Source organism: Athene noctua, chromosome 2 (genome assembly GCF_965140245.1).
Source record: "Athene noctua chromosome 2, bAthNoc1.hap1.1, whole genome shotgun sequence".
Lineage (NCBI taxonomy): Eukaryota > Metazoa > Chordata > Aves > Strigiformes > Strigidae > Athene > Athene noctua.
In genome coordinates this window covers 32,329,970-32,346,047 of record NC_134038.1, presented here as the reverse complement: position 1 = coordinate 32,346,047, position 16,078 = coordinate 32,329,970, and the positions used below count along the sequence as shown (strand labels likewise).

The following is a 16,078-nucleotide window of genomic DNA, read 5'->3' as shown; positions in this document are numbered from 1 at the left end:
GCATAAATGGGATCAACCCTCCCTCTCCGTCCCAGTTCCTTTTTGGGAAAGGACATATACATTTGTGGTAGCTAGTAAGTTAACGTGTGAAAATGTCATGTTTTGTTTCATGATTACAGCCTTCATGTGACTGTAATGGAGGTGGGTTTTCTTTTAAGTATTTGTATTTGAGTCTTGTGCCAAAGCCAAGAAAGTACATCTGGTATCAACTTGTGACCTTAGCATAGCTTCAAATTTCCATTTCTTCAGAAAAACAAAGAAAACAGCACTCTTTCAACTACTACTTTCTGACACATTTACGATGGTACTTTGTACTCTCAGGGTTTACAGCTTCTCCTCACCTTGCTGAGAAAGAGATGTAAATCAAGAACATTTTAAAAATAGTATGGAAAAGACTGGATGAGGTTGACAACAGGAAAAAAAAAACAAACAGTGGTTCTCATTAATACTAACAAATCTGTCAATGTAAAGAAGTTTAAAATATAAATAAATGCAACTTACTCTTATTTTGGGGCTCTTTTCACATTGCTGGAGTTGCGTGAAAGAGAACCAGACCAAATATTACTCAGCTGCAGGGAAACAAGGGCCAAACTCTGATCCTGTTTACATGGCTGCTCATCCCCAATAATTCCAGCACAGATCAGACTTTAATATTAATGCTAATGTTACTTTTTTTATTCCAGGCAAAATCCCATTTGTTTAAACAAATGGACCTTTAATTACACTGCTACTTACTGCCCTTTTTTGGAAAGGGATGCACAAAGAATTAATCATTAGTACATTTGTAGCTGATATTACTAAGATCAGAGCCTAGCCTTGCAACACCAAATGAGCTTTACATTATCAAATCTTTTATTTAAGTCTTTAGTGAATCTTCACTCAGGCAAAAGTAAGGTATTCAGGGAGAAGATGCCCAACAACAGCTTCAAAATCTTTTCTGTGACTACTGAAAACACATGAATTACGTTTTCAGTGAATTACTTTTTCAGGCTAGTCTTCCCAGATTTTGGGAAACAAGCAGACAAGCTATGTGAAGAAATATCAAAGAGCACTCAGACTGCATGAAGAAATATCAAAGGCAGCTAACAGCTACCATTTACCTATTAGCAATTCAAAAGGGCTTGTTTGGAAGATCTTTCCAGTCGACAGCTGCTAGCTAATGTGCACTGCTGCTCCTGACAAGTGTCATCTGCTCAAACTGTCTGAGGTGGCAGATACTGCCTTGCCCCACACCAGAGCAGCTCCCCGTGATCGGGGATGCAACGCGGGACACATGCATGCCTCGGCCACTCCAAATCCCTGCCTGGCACATCAGCACAAATCCATCTTCATCTGTGGGTTCGGCTCTGAGCTGAGCAGCTGAAGAGCTGGTATGTTTTTAACCTTCCATTGGCCTTCCCTGGGGGTTGGCAGCCTCCAGCCTTGAGGCAGGACAGTCACTGGGGATGTCACTGCCGGAGGTTTCCCAGGGCTCCATACTCCATAAACACTTCTGGTTTTCAACACTGGAAAGTACACAAACAGGAGCCATGGGTGTTCATGGTTAGAATTCCACCGAAATGGATAAAACCTGCATTTCCAGGAAAAAAATGGAAAAAACCACACTGTTTGTTCAAAAATCTTTAAAGCTGGGACACTTGGTATGAAATCCTTTTAAGAACATGATTTAGTGGATCGCCCATGCTTCCATGAAGAAATGCAAGGACTAGTACCCTTATTAATTTGCATCTGTAAGTATTCCTCAAAGTCCTCCAATTGTTTACAGTAGCAGGGCATCGAGTGTCTGTTTAACAGTTACAAGTGAGTAAGAAAAGACAGAGACATACAAACAGTGCTGAGAAAGCCTAACAAGGGTGCCCTAATTAAATTATTCCTTAAAATGTAAGACTTAAAAAAATTCCTTGTAACTCCAGTCAAGCTTGCATAGATTGTATTTCATTATCAATTTCATTATTACCACTAACTTTTTAGATTTATTTTTTATTTGTGTGTTTTCTGCTATACCATGAATGGAGTACTCTTTTAAAGGATTATGTATTTAATGGTAGACCATCAGAGTTACAAAGGGCAGAGGAACTGAGGGTCTCATCCTGCATCAGTAGAATCAGACCTGTCGCCACACAGACCTTTAGTGCACGGCCTCTCAGCCAAGGGCTGTGATCTCAAAGTGCTTTATCTCATCATAGTGTCGAGTAAAATCTGAACTTATTTCCATGGGGTGGGGACAAGAACAACTCCTGTCATGTTTAGTGCATATGTGCAAATTCAAATAAGCTGTTTGGAAAATTAGTGTTTCAGTGAGGTCAGGAGACCTTCCGCAGTGCTCACCTCCCATTTATGAAATGACACATCTCCTGTTTCACAAACTGGAGGTGCTCTACAGTTACGGAAAAGGTTTCATTTCTGCCGATGTTGCACTGAACATCTTGACTAGGTCACAGCAAAGCTCAGTATAATCTCCAGCATGCATGGGTCACTGCCAGAAGACAGCCACCCACCCCTTGACCTCCACCACAGCCACAAGTCCTGGAAACAAGCCCCCACAAACACGGCCCTGGCACCCCTCCCCTCAGCCCCTGCCCAGGCGCTGCTCTGAAGCCTTACCGTTGGGTCGGACAGGAGGGCTGCGGACCAAAGGGCTGGTGGATAAACTGGTGAGTACCATGGCTGCTGTTACTTTATCCATGTCCAGTTCTTCTGAAGATTTTCTGAAACACAGTGAATAGGAGGCAGGAAACACATCAGCAAATGTAAGGGTTTTTTAGTGGTTTTTAGGTTTTTTTAATACCAGCCCAATCCCTAAGCCAGCACAGCACAGTATCGAAAGCAAGCCACCAAGCCATTCTCAAAGCTTTTGTATTCTGGCAACCTGAGCGTATCAAGTGGCTACTTTAAGCAAACCAGCTTAGTGTAAATAGGAAAAGCAGTGGGAAAAGAGAATACATCTTCATATGAGATTCTCAGGAGTACTGTGACCCTCCATAAGCTTGACTCTGTTCCTTATTTTTTCCAGAATTTCAGCTATTCCTACACTTAGAACTAAGTCTGTACTTAAGGGTTCTTTTTCTTGGATAAAGACATAGAGATCCAAAACCAGATAAGACTACTAGTAACATTAATAACATACACTGTTCTCTGTAGGGTGAGAAAGAACTATGAACTTTAGTTAAGGGATGCAATTTTTATTTTGTTGCATGCTATTAACTGTCCTGTATTCTCTCCTACAGACTGATCCTAAACTTATTCTGGTCAGATTGTAAACCAATTATTTAAAATAATTAGCAAATTGTCAGAAAACTAGTACGGGGGGGGGGGGGGGGGGGGGGGGGGGAAACAACAATAGAAGATTTTGTTGCAGGTATGATGGGAGCCTGAGCCAGTAGAATGGCACAGTGGGAAGAGAGGGACATGGTGCTGCCTTAGCTCAGTCTAGCTGGAAACCAGCCCTAAATCAGAGGAGAGGGCATGGGGAAGGAGTAATAAGGGAAAGGAGGACAGTCAGCTTGCCAGGGGAGGGAGGAGAGGATTTGGAGAAGAATGGATGCTGCCAGAAACAAGGCTTCAGTGACCCATTGCTCAAGGAGTCATAGTTTTTTTAGACAATGCAGGATTTTCTTTCTCTGTAAAAATGTACATACTATCACATTTTTTTTTTCCCCCAAAAGCAACTCTCTTTCTGACAGTGTACACTTTCTGAAGAGTGAATGTACCAAAATAAAACTACTAAACCCATTGGGTTTAGCAGACTTTTGCTTTCCATCCTTGTGGGACAGTGGAATCAAAGCAGACAGCATCTTGTAAACATCTGCTTTCAAACATACAACTGATCATCCAAAACCACCTTCTCATTTACTAAAGATCAAGTTAAATTTGTTCTTACAAAAGGACACTTTTCTCCCCTCTATTTTGCATTGTGGGGTTTCTAGAATTTCCTCTGTGCCTTCCCAAGAGCTCTATTTAACCGATCAGGTTGAGTCTTTATTTAAAGCCCAATATGAGAAGTGTTCAGCTATCTGAGGCTTTCCATCAACTGTTGCTCGGCAAGTCACCAAGAGGAACAGAACATGCTGGTTGCAGTCCCCCTTTTAGAATCCCATTTAACCCATTGGGTGGAAGGATCATTAACTGGATACTATCCTGCAGTCAAAGCTGCTTGATATTTTAGTGAGCAAACCTCGAACTTGTCCATGAAATAGTTCACAGCTGCCTTCTGCTGATGCAAGGACCCACGCAGATGCAGATGAACACTCTCCCGTGCTGCACAACTGTTTAGCTCTTGTGACTGTCTTTTGCAACACACCAGTGGCTGATGATGGTTCCTGCTTCATTCTGATTATATCCATAGAAACTTTCCTTCAGCTAAAGCTTTGCAAAGAGCACAGCAGCCATATGGTCATCACTGTGTACTGGAAACATCTTGGATATTTGCTATAACCAGTTAATACCCAAATCCATCACCCATTAGGTCCTCTCGCCTGCAGAGGAATATTTCGCTCAGAATGCCAAATTCCTCTGGGCTCAGAAGCCCCTTCCTCAGGGATGACATGGAGATGCTATATTTTCTGGAGACCAACGCGGCCAAATGATTTTCCAATTACCTAATATCCTAGTATGAATATCCACTGAGAAGGATGCAGCTGCTCTGTAGCCCACTCCTGCAAGACTACACCTACTGTCCCTAGTCCTTTATTCAGCTGTGGATGAACCACTAATATCTGCACTTCTGCAACAGAATGACCACAGGTTCTTGATACGCTGGAGAAGCTGATCCCTAGAGTTTGCAATCAGCCTTCCAACAAGGCTCTTCTGTGTGTGGCAACAGGAAACGCACTCCCATCCAGATCTCTGCAGAACTGCAAAATCACACTACAGCAGTTGTTGCAAGCATTTGCCAAGTTGGTGTCAGGACGTCAGAATCCAGACCTGGAGCAAATCTCAAAGTTCCTCCAAATAGTCTACAATTTTAACTTCTCCTACCTCTTCTGTATTGATTTTTTTTCTTCCCCTTCACAATGACTCAGACTACTGCTCTGAAAAATTAACCTTTGCTCCAAATAATTTTGTCACCAATGCCCCAAAATTGTCAGCATTGGCATCCGTGCCTAAGATGACAGTTTTCACAGGTAGGCAGAGGACAAAACCAGTCATGAGAATCCCTGCCATTTCTAGGCATGTTAAAACAAATTCTTGCAATTACTGGAATGCTTTTTTTCTACCTGATCCAATTTACCAGGTTTTCAATATGGAAAGGCCAAATAAATAAAACTTTGGACTTTTTCTCTGCCTATTTCAAATCACAGTTATTTTACTACTTACCGCTCCTCAGCTGCATCCAGCAAACAAGGAATGCTCTGCTCGTATTTCCCAGCCACAAGAATTTTAGCAGCTACAAGTGCTGGCTTATGTGAATCTGCTCCCAAACACATTTTTATAGGTCAGCTCATAAATGTAAACACACGTATTTCATATATCACTCAGCCAGCACTGCTGCAGCAACAGCAGCCTTCAAGGGAGAGTCAAAGCACAAAACTGAAGACAGGGACCACTTAAGCCATCTGCATTTAGTCAGCATCACATGTGAGTCAATGCCATAAGACTGCCCCAGTCTTTTCAAGCTTTCTCTGCTGGAAAGTTGAACCTGCACACAGCTGTTCAACAGTATTTGCACTCAGAGGGGAGAATAACTTCTCTGCTACACATCGATTGTTCACAAACCATTTATTCCACCATTGCTAAGGTGATTTTCTGCAGACTGAAGTTATAAACCCTAATGTTGTTTATACTGTTATTAGGTGTAATGAAATCTAAATCATTTGTAGGATCATCTACTACATCATCCGTGAAGAATTGTTCCTTCCTTTAATCTCACATTCCAGCCTCCAAACCCTGCCTCTCAACTTTTGGATGGATATATTTGTGTCAGCCCACTCTGCATTTGAGACCAAGAACTTTTGGATCCTTTATTTCCAAGTCTTTGCAAATTGAAACACATACCAATAGCTGAATTATAATGAATTAGCTGAGACGTTAGCAGCAGAAGTTGGAGGACCTTGGGACGATCTTTTACCACCACCCCATGTCTCTCAGCTTCATGTCTCCCTGGTTTCACCTGATCCCTGCAATATGGTAATCTAGCCAGTCTGGTATTTAAAATTGTCCTTTTATTTAAAAGCCAAGCTTAAATTAAACTTAGTTACTACCCTCACTCTAGCTCAACCCTTTCCTTGGTTTTGCTGATGAATTTACTGCTTTTTTGATAATCATTTAACAGTGTTAAGAAACAATCACATCTTCCTCAGCCAGACCTCTCTGCAAGGAAAGGCTGGGTTTAAGATCCAAAAGATGAGCAAAAGAGGATCCAAGATGAGTCCAAGGCTACAAAAGTGTCCCAAACCAACACAACATCCGATCTCCTGCTGTCCTGTTTCCTCAGCCAGCAGCTGGCTCCCCCTAGGACCCATGTTTCCTTATGAGACTGAACCCACAGTTTAAGCTCTTGGTAGGATTCCTCCCTACTAGCAACTTTCTGGCAAGGGGATGTCTTCAGACCTCCCTTCAGGAAAGGTGCACAGGTCCTCTTCCGCCCAGTTACCTTCACACTCCCAATTAAGTGTTATTCTCATCTGGGCACACCTATACCACACCTCTGTTTTTTCTCCTCTCTATCAACTACACCATCATCTATGGCTGGAAAGGGTTTTTTAAAATATCCTTAGAAATATGCATTTTATTCTGCTTTTGAAATCTTTAGTCTATTCTTTATTATTTGCCTGGCTTAGATCAAAAAGCCTGCGGTTCTTCCTCTTGGAAAGACTGCATCTTAGGTCAGTACTTTACCCAAGCATATTTTAAGGGTCCTGGAGAATATTCTTAGAGCAGAGAAACTAGCAGTGGTAGCAGGTGTTTTTGATAAAATAGATCTTATTCAAAAAAGATAACTAAGTTCATTTTAAGCAAAGAAAAAATAAAAACCAGACAGATTCATTTTCCCTGACCACAACTACAAAGCTTTCAGTTAATTCCCTCACCAGCAACCTCTAACTCCAGCGCAGCAATGCCCAAAGCAATGAGGCACGGGTTCACCGTACGGAAAGCACCCTCCTATGCGCTGGAGCTGCCCTGACACAGCGTGAGTGCGACTGGGCAGCGCTTCGTCACCAGGGCTCTGCTCCCGCTGAGGAGGTAAGAGGGGAGAGCAGGGGCAGCAGCATCCTGCAGCTGGCAGGACCAGGCTGCAAGGGGGTAGAACCTTCAGCACCAGATGAGCCCATGGAGAAGAGAAGATTAAGGATATTTCCAATTACTTCAAGTGAACTTTGGCTACAGAAGTTGACAGTCACAGCCCCAGCCTTCTCCTCCAGAACCACATTTCCCTGCTGTTCCAGCATTGCTGAGCTTGCCTTTCCTTATCCTACTTTCTAAACAACAACCACCTGAAGCCCATATGCCCTAAATATTTAGAATTATTAAAAGGCTTATATTCTCTATTTTGGCAGAGGCATGGGCTTACCTATTTCTTACTGCTATCCTCACCAGAAGGATACAGTAAAAAATGAACAAAATAAAAGATTTTAACTAGGATTGATCAAGAACGGTGGCAGTCAAGCACAAAAATGCTAATATGCTATGTTAGCTGGCTATGTCCTCTACCCAAAAACTAGCTTGTAACAGTGGTTCACACAACACCTTGATCTTTTGTTAAGGAAGTACCATATAAATATGCATGCATTAATATGCTACAGCTAGGACAAAATAACAGTATATTTAAATTGCTCTCGCCCTCCCACACTTCTAAATGCTCAAAGAGAGACGTCTGAAGACTTACTCTGACCACCTGATTATAGCCACATGGCACTGATGCCATCATACTGAGCACTGTATCAATACTGATAGATGTGTTACTACAGGCTTTCGGTACACCAAAAATATGATTCATCATATAATGAATCATTGTAATCAGTGCACTAGTAATAACAAAAGTAATTCTGAAAGAAATAAACCCCCTGAATTACATTCTACAAGTAAAATAAAAAGATTTTAGCTTTCTTCAGTTCATCATTAATGTCAAAGGCAAAATCTTAAAAAGGAGTCAGCAAGAAAAGCCATGCCTGAAGCTGTGACTCCTTATATCTAAAGTAACTACAACCACTCTTCTGTCTTGAGCAAAGATCTACAACATCATGCTGCAAAACATTCTTATCCATAAAACACCTTACATTTACAATAATACCTGGTTACCATCTAACAATTCAAAATATTGATAGTACAGATAAATGAACAACTTTGCTTGTTGATATGTTATGTTTGGTTGTTGATTATGAAGATTAAAAATTAACTCACTTGCCAAAGACAAAAACAAAAACTATAGCGAGAATGATCCATATAAACAGCTCAAGATCCCCAGCACTCTTTGGTAAAAGCCTCAACTTTTCACAATAAAGCCAAAAGCAAAGGGAAATATTTTCAAACATTACATTAAATCAGTACAGTACTGTAATGACACATCTAAAAACATAAGAGAGCATGACTATTTGCACATCTAAAAAGAGAACTGGTGTTTGATATCTGAAACAGAGACACAATAATACAATGCACTAATTAGGAGCTGGGGATTTCTGCCCTTGCTCATGGTGGCCAAACATAAAATTAACCTTTTCCACATTAACTTTGTGGTATTTGCAGGCTACTTCACATACAAAGTAATTGGCTGTTCTGTGTTTGTCTCTGCTGTCCTCGTTGTACACAAGCCTTTTTTTTTTTTTTTTTGATACTGACAGCTATTAGAAATTAATCTTTATTATACAAATATAGGAACTTTTCATCTGAAAAACACATATACCTGAACTTCTCAAGGAAAAAAGAAAAATGCATCAAAGGCTACCACAAAGCTCTCCACCTCCTCCTGGCCAAGTTGATAGATTTTGCAATTCAATTATTCAAAGGACCTTTGGAAGTCTGGCTGGTTATTTAAGAGCCTGAGGAGAGTTAATAGGGTCAGTAAACCAGATAACTGACTTTTTATCTGGACTGTAATGGTTTAAGGACAATAAAAAGTCTCTGCAAATTATTCATATCAGATGGGAGATATTCACAGAATGGTTCTCAGCATCCTGGAGCAGAAAATATGTTTAACAGAAGAACTGAAGAGAAAGCGATGTGCAATACAGGAGCATTTCTCAGTCTTTTATTTTAACTCACATCAAACCATGGATCACTTTCCATTGCTCCACAAAAAAAAGGACTCTAAAACCAGATATTTCTCTAGCCATTATTTATAAAAACACTAAAACATGAAAATAATCCATTCATTTTTACCACCATTTCATAGATCTAGATAATCAAGAAAAGCCAATACTTTGTTCCAAAGGTTGCCTGACATACTCTCCCATACATAGGGGTCTCGACACCTCTCTGTCATCCCCGTCTCCTCCTCAGGCCCCCAGACGGCAGACGGCTTCCGAAGCCAGATGTGTCCCTGGGACCACATGGAGCTCCCCTTCCCAGTGTCCCTCTCCTCCCTGTGGGGATATGACCCAGTCAATGCTACCTTGGCTGCTCTGTAGGCTGCCACCACACCAGACCTCTTCAGAGTGCTGGCAGAGATGCACCAGCAACGAAAAGGATACCAAATTACTGTGATTTCTGTTATCTGGTGTAAACACATCCCATGGACATATTCTGCTGCCACCATCTCCTTTGCAGCCCAGTGGCAGTAATAGCTGCTTTGCTCTCTGAGACTCCCCAAAAAAGTTTGCTTAAGGCCAAGCCTGCAAAACAGATGGAAAATGCCTTTTTCATAGAAGCCTTTTTATCACCACTTCTAAAGCAACTTGTCTGACTTCCTTAAAGGCAATTGAAATTTCAAACCTATCCAAATGGGAACAGGACTGAACTCTAGGTCTCACTCTTTGATTTACAAAATACAGGATACAGTGTGCTGGGGATGGGGAAGGAGAGGATGGGTAGTAAAACACTGCTCTTCTTATTGGCTGGTGATAAGATCTACAGTTTTTAAACGCTCTGCATAAATGGGAACAGTTAAGCAAGCCAAGTTCAACACTGGGAGATAAGCTGCAGTTTACAGGAACAATTTATTCTATATATTGAAGAAGTTGATCCAATGAATAATTTTTACTTTTCAAACAGCTGCGACATATCAGGAGAACTTATCTGGCAAAGAGCCCTCGGGCTGACAACAGAAGCTGAAGTAGGAATATGACACAGAAATTGTCTGCTTCAAAACAGAGCAATCAAACAAATGGTAATCACTTAATAGATTATGAGTGCAAAGCAAAACTTAAATTCATAAAGGAATAACAGAACCCTGCAGAGAACAGTTTACCCTTATGGTCACCCATAAACCTTGAAGATCTTCTGTTCAATCTCCTCTACTTCAAAGGCCACTTGCTGATGCAATAAGTAATTTGGTCTCTACAAACTATGTTTTAATAGCACCCTGAAAAAACAGACTGACAGGAAAGTGATCTTGCCCCTGCACTCAGCACTGGTGGGGCCACACCTCGATTCCTGTGTTCAGTTTTGGGCCCCTCACTACAAAAAGGACATTGAATGACTCGAGCGTGTCCAGAGAAGGGCAACGAAGCTGGTGCAGGGTCTGGAGCACAGGTCGTACAGGGAGCGGCTGAGGGAACTGGGGGTGTTTAGTCTGGAGAAGAGGAGGCTGAGGGGAGACCTCATCGCCCTCTACAGCTCCCTGAAAGGAGGGTGCAGAGAGCTGGGGATGAGTCTCTGTAACCAAGTAATAAGCAACAGGACAAGAGGTAATGGCCTTAAGTTGCGCCAGAGAAAGTTTAGACTAGATATTAGGAAGCATTTCTTTCCAGAACGGGTTGTTAGGCGTTGGAATGGGCTGCTCAGGGGGGTGGTGGAGTCCCCATCCCTGGAGGTGTTTAAGAGTCGGGTCGACATAGTGCTGAGGGATCTGGTGTAGTTGGGAACTGTCAGTGCTAGGTTAATGGTTGGACTGGATGATCTTCAAGGTCCTTTCCAATTGAGTTGATGCTGTGATTCTGTAATGTTTGTCCCTCGTCTGTCCACCTTTGCCTTAGCTACTGTTTTAGCTTGTTCACAGGCACACTCTCTTTCATAAACGGGATCACTTCAACAGGGTATTGTTTACAGAAAGAAAACATAGAACTTCTGAGCACTGATGCTTTCTTCAGGGAAAGGGGCTCAGCTTCTTGCTTCAACACCCAAGAGATACTGCCCAATGCCATGCAAGCTATCATGCTGACAATGGATACAGATAGAAAGTAAAAATCTCAAAGGTCCCAGCTCACCCGATTTAACACGAACGGTGCCAACAAGCGCTGTGATGTGCTGAGGGGACAGCTTACGCCACCTGATAACACACAGAGCGGGTTAGACACCTTGCCTCTCCAGGTTGCTTGCATTCCCGCCACAAAGCTTGCTGCTGAAGAGCAGCACTGTTTGCTACCCTCATCCGGCCCCACAGTCAGAGCCACCCAACTGCTAGTATGTCTGACGTCTCCATTTCACAGTGCTCTCACTGAGTCTTTTGCAAAATTTCTTTTATGGTAAATCTTCCTTAGACTTTGAGAATAATTATTTCACTGGTGATTAGCTGAACATATCATTATGGCAGATGCTACATCATCTTTCCCAAGGTAAAATACCAAATACAAGGTACTTCTTTGTTGCAAACAGTGACTCCCACTTTCTATTAATTGAATTCTAACATTCCCAAAATATATTTTATAATACCAATGCTTATATACAGTCCTAACACATCTATATGGATAATTTGTTTAGCACAATTAATATCTATAAAAACCTGCTCTAAGACAATTTTAAACCAATAGTTAACTGCTTTTCCCCCCACACATTTTTTTTCTAATAAAATATATTTTATTAAACAATAATAAAAAGCCTGCAAGTCTACATTACGTTTACACCCTTTTCCTCTCACCAAATCAAAGAACCACTAAGTTTACTGTCCTGATGCCACATGTAACTACTAATGTGAACAAGATGTCGAACACTTTGCTGAAATCAAATTAGTCTCAAAAAATGACCCATGGGGCCAGTTTCTGTTTATTGTTAATACTTACATGTAAGTCTTTTTGAGCTTTCTGGTTTCTCATTTTTTCAAACTAGATGTAAACAGAATTCTAGACAGCCACCAGTGTTCACTGATGTCAGTCACTAGACTCCATTACTATACATATTTCTTCATTATTTGACTCTTAACTACTTACTGAAGATGGTCCTCCTTAACAATCACACTGATGATGACTTTAAAACAATCTCCCATGAAAGGCCCCTCTTTAGTCCATAAACAATTAAAATTGTTTCCATATTTCCCAACTCAGAATGTTCCCTCAGGGTACAATTTCCTAACTGATAAATGTTCATAATGAGCAGTGGTGGCAGATGAGTCATTATTTTGTTTCATTCATGTTAGGATTATTTATTAAATGTCCTGCATCCCAAATTATGAGAGTTAAAAATCACAAAACTAGACCTAAAGTTGTGCTTTCAAAACATACCATGGGCACTTGTCACAGTGTGGAAAGTCACATTTATGCACACGTCTAGCGACACTGCAGTTGGGAATGATCATGCTTACTGGAATAGCATAAAATGAAAAGATTAGCCATGGTAGGGAAAACGGTACTATGCTCTGCTACTTTACATTACACTACATTAAAGATCATCAAGCAAGTTGCCATAGTTCATTTATACTATGCAACATTATTGTATCTCTATCAGGCCCTCAGGTCTACTTTAAAACAAATAAGTATTTTATTTTTGACACCGTTGCCACCATTTATAAACAGTCCTAGCATTTAAAAAACAGCAGCAAACAAGTGGTGATTCATGATAACTATGGATATACAATAGATTCTCTTTAAAGTCACTGGTAAGTCATGCATGTCCTCAAGAAATTCTGGAGCTCTGATTTTTCACCCTTGATTCCCTCCTTTGAGGGAAGGGAAAGCATTGCCATTTTATGAAGAGATGACAATGAAAAAAAACCCCACACAGTTTCTATATGTTGATTTTATTTTTAAAATCTATGCAGCAATCCTAGTGGAACAAATTGACACGAAGCTGGAATCTGACCCTGTAACTGAGATGACTGCAACACGGTAATATCAAGCAATCAAAAAATACAGGTTGCACAGTCAAGCAAGTTGGGGGATAACACACCCTTCGAGAACAGGGGAAGCCTTATATTTAATAATCTGCAAGTGGCAATACATAAAACGCCTTCTAAGTGGTAGATGACCCAGAAAAAGCTGGGGGCAGCAATGGTCCTATTGGGACAGTGGGACATTTGGGAAAACCCAATCTGAAAATCTTCGTCATTTACTTCTAAGCAGTTTACTATGATCCATAACATCATTATAGGGAAAGGTAACCAAAATAGATACTTACATTTTGAACTAAATACAGAACTTTTATAAAATTGTAGAGATATTATGAAAATAAAAATGGATTAGGAAGTCTTACAAAACTTGTTTGTTTTTTTGGTAAACCACTGTGAGCAGAAAAGATGGTCAATTTATATGGATTAAAACTGAAAGGAGGTATTGGGAATATTTATGAGTAGTCCCAATCTAAATGCTTTTCAAGATGCTTTTAACAATAAACATTCATTGTGGTATAATATGTTTGCTCTGTGAGTCCAGGGGTGGGGGGGGTTATTTTTTTCTGTCTGTTTACTTTTAATTACTTGAATGCTTTGCATTTAAAAGCAATGAGACCACTGACATAATACATGGTAGCAGAAGAATGCATCTGGCTTAACTCAGTATACTGTCATCCTTAACGTTCTTGCTTGAAATTCAACAATTTTTTTCATTATTAGAAACTAACTGAACTGCAGATATCAAAGGGAAATTGAGAATACACTGCTCAGCATCTGGTTAGTACTAGGTCCAGATTGTTTTCCAGTTTGTTCTGTTAGATGGAAACATTATCCTTGGTATATATGTAATTGTGTTAGTAACTGTTTATGAAGCTATAACACTGTTATACAGTCAGTTATGCAAAACTTGTTCTCATATATTTTTAAATAACAGCAGAGCATACTTTTGCTTTTTTTTGTTTGTCTAGGAAAATGCTTCTGTGACAAATATTACAAGTAATAATTACTATCATATAAAGCAGTCAGTCCCTTACTGTGGGTCTGATATTATGCTCATGTTATCCAGTCTCACACTTCCATAAAGATACTGCTGATACTGAGAGGTAAATGATCAACAGTAACAGTCATCTGAAGAAATCTGAGCAAAAAGCTGTGATGAAGATGCATTCTTCATCTTGAAGATACCATCTTTATGACCTTCCATACTGGAAGTCCTCTGCAAGCTGTATTCTGTATTAAACTGCAGATACACATTGTAAAAATTTACCAGGGTCTTGAAGAGTTATAAAATGTCCATGTTACGGTTGATACTACTAACCTCATTTCTACTTTTATCTACCAAAGATAACACAGACAAGATGGCATCATTTTCCATTACAGAATTCAATTCTCTTCCTATTCCCATAGAGAGAAGAGGATAATTTTCCACTGTTAGTCAACAATGCACAACATTTACCACCTTTTTTTCTATTCCCATATTATTAGCATTGGTCTAACGCTCTAGTTTCTTTGTCTTCATATAACAAATCCAGAAGTGGCTGAGCATGTGCAATGCTCCATAATAACAAAAGGAGAGTATTTATGGTCACAGAGGTGTTGGCATTTAAAGTTTTCGCTACAATTTAAATAATTCTCTTCACACACAGCATAGTGAATGTTCAGAATGGGGGGAAATCTCAGAGGAGCATTGTTATCAGTTTGGCCTTAAATTTGTACACACTAGAAACACAGGTTTGGAGACCCAAAGGAACTGCAAATACAAAACATCCCACTTTCCATACAGTCAGGCAGACAGACCATAATTTCCACAAATTCATTCTCTCATCCTCAACCTCTCCCCTGCCATCTTAGCCCCTCTGTCTTGTGATGCTCTGCTCGCATTTTCCTATCCTTCCCTTTTATCTTGATGCCGGACTTCCCTAGCATACCTGCTACCATCAGAGAATTATTGGGAGAAAAAAATCCTGCTAGAATTAATGAAAATTCAAAGGTGAAGATAAATAAAGCCGTTAACAAATAAATACATCTTTTAATAAAAGAGATGAAAAGGAGTAGCTTCAGCCTGTGAGATGCTGGTAGTCAAGGTCTGGTGCCTGCTTAACATCCACTTTGATTGGGTCTTCTCTCAAGTATCGGACAACCACAACCTCATCCTTACTGCTCTCCTGGGAGCCCCAGGTAGCATGTTAGCTACTTCAGACAAGAGAGATGCAGCCTTCAGAGAGAATGAGTTACTTATCCATGAGTTACTGTCTGAAAGCAGCATTCAGCTGGCAGCAGTTTTTAATACAATACAAACATGACCACTTCCAGAGGCAGATTACATTGCAACGTGGAGCACTGCAGCTAAACACTATCTTTACAGAACATCACTGTGTTTTGAAAATTTACCATTTTTATTTAAGGAATAAGCAGTCCTTAGAATATCCATAATTTCTGACCTTTTTTTTCTTCCGCCAGAAAAATTAAGGCAACTGAATTTATTCTTTTTCCTTTGCACACCTCAATACAGATGTAAAAACTGCAATGCAGCTGCGAATCCCCAGTGAAACTGATAGCACAGCCTAAACCACAGCCTCTTCTCTACTATCACCTTTTGGCTTTTCAAAATAGATGAATCATATTATTTCTCTCTTACTTCCCTTCGTCAATCTATTCTTACCCACACACAACCTTGATTCTCTTCGCCTCTTCAGCACAACTCAGAAGGTCACTGATTCCCCCAGCTTGCTTAGTGTAATCTTTCCCTTATTTCACATTCAGTGCAAAGTCCTTCTATAACCTGACATTAAGGAAAAGATGTCGGTAGAGAAGTCTTCCTGGATGCACTACCCATCACACCTCCTCCTACCTTTAAAAGGCCCCCTTCAGCCTCCCAATCCCACTGGCATGGTCTAGCTGACACAAGTGACTATGGAGACACATCTGACAATTTGCCCAGCA

At 40.5% G+C, this 16,078-nt stretch overlaps 1 protein-coding gene across 5 annotated transcripts in view; it reads right to left on the bottom strand.

Moving 5' to 3' along the window:
- Positions 1-16,078, bottom strand: part of ZNF704 (zinc finger protein 704) — a 249,314-nt gene that overhangs the window by 36,714 nt on the left and 196,522 nt on the right. For all 5 annotated transcript variants that reach the window (XM_074898788.1, XM_074898789.1, XM_074898790.1 and 2 more), the window contains one exon: positions 2,605-2,708. In XM_074898788.1, coding sequence (XP_074754889.1) covers positions 2,605-2,708 — 104 coding nt within the window. The remainder of the gene's footprint in view (positions 1-2,604; positions 2,709-16,078) is intronic.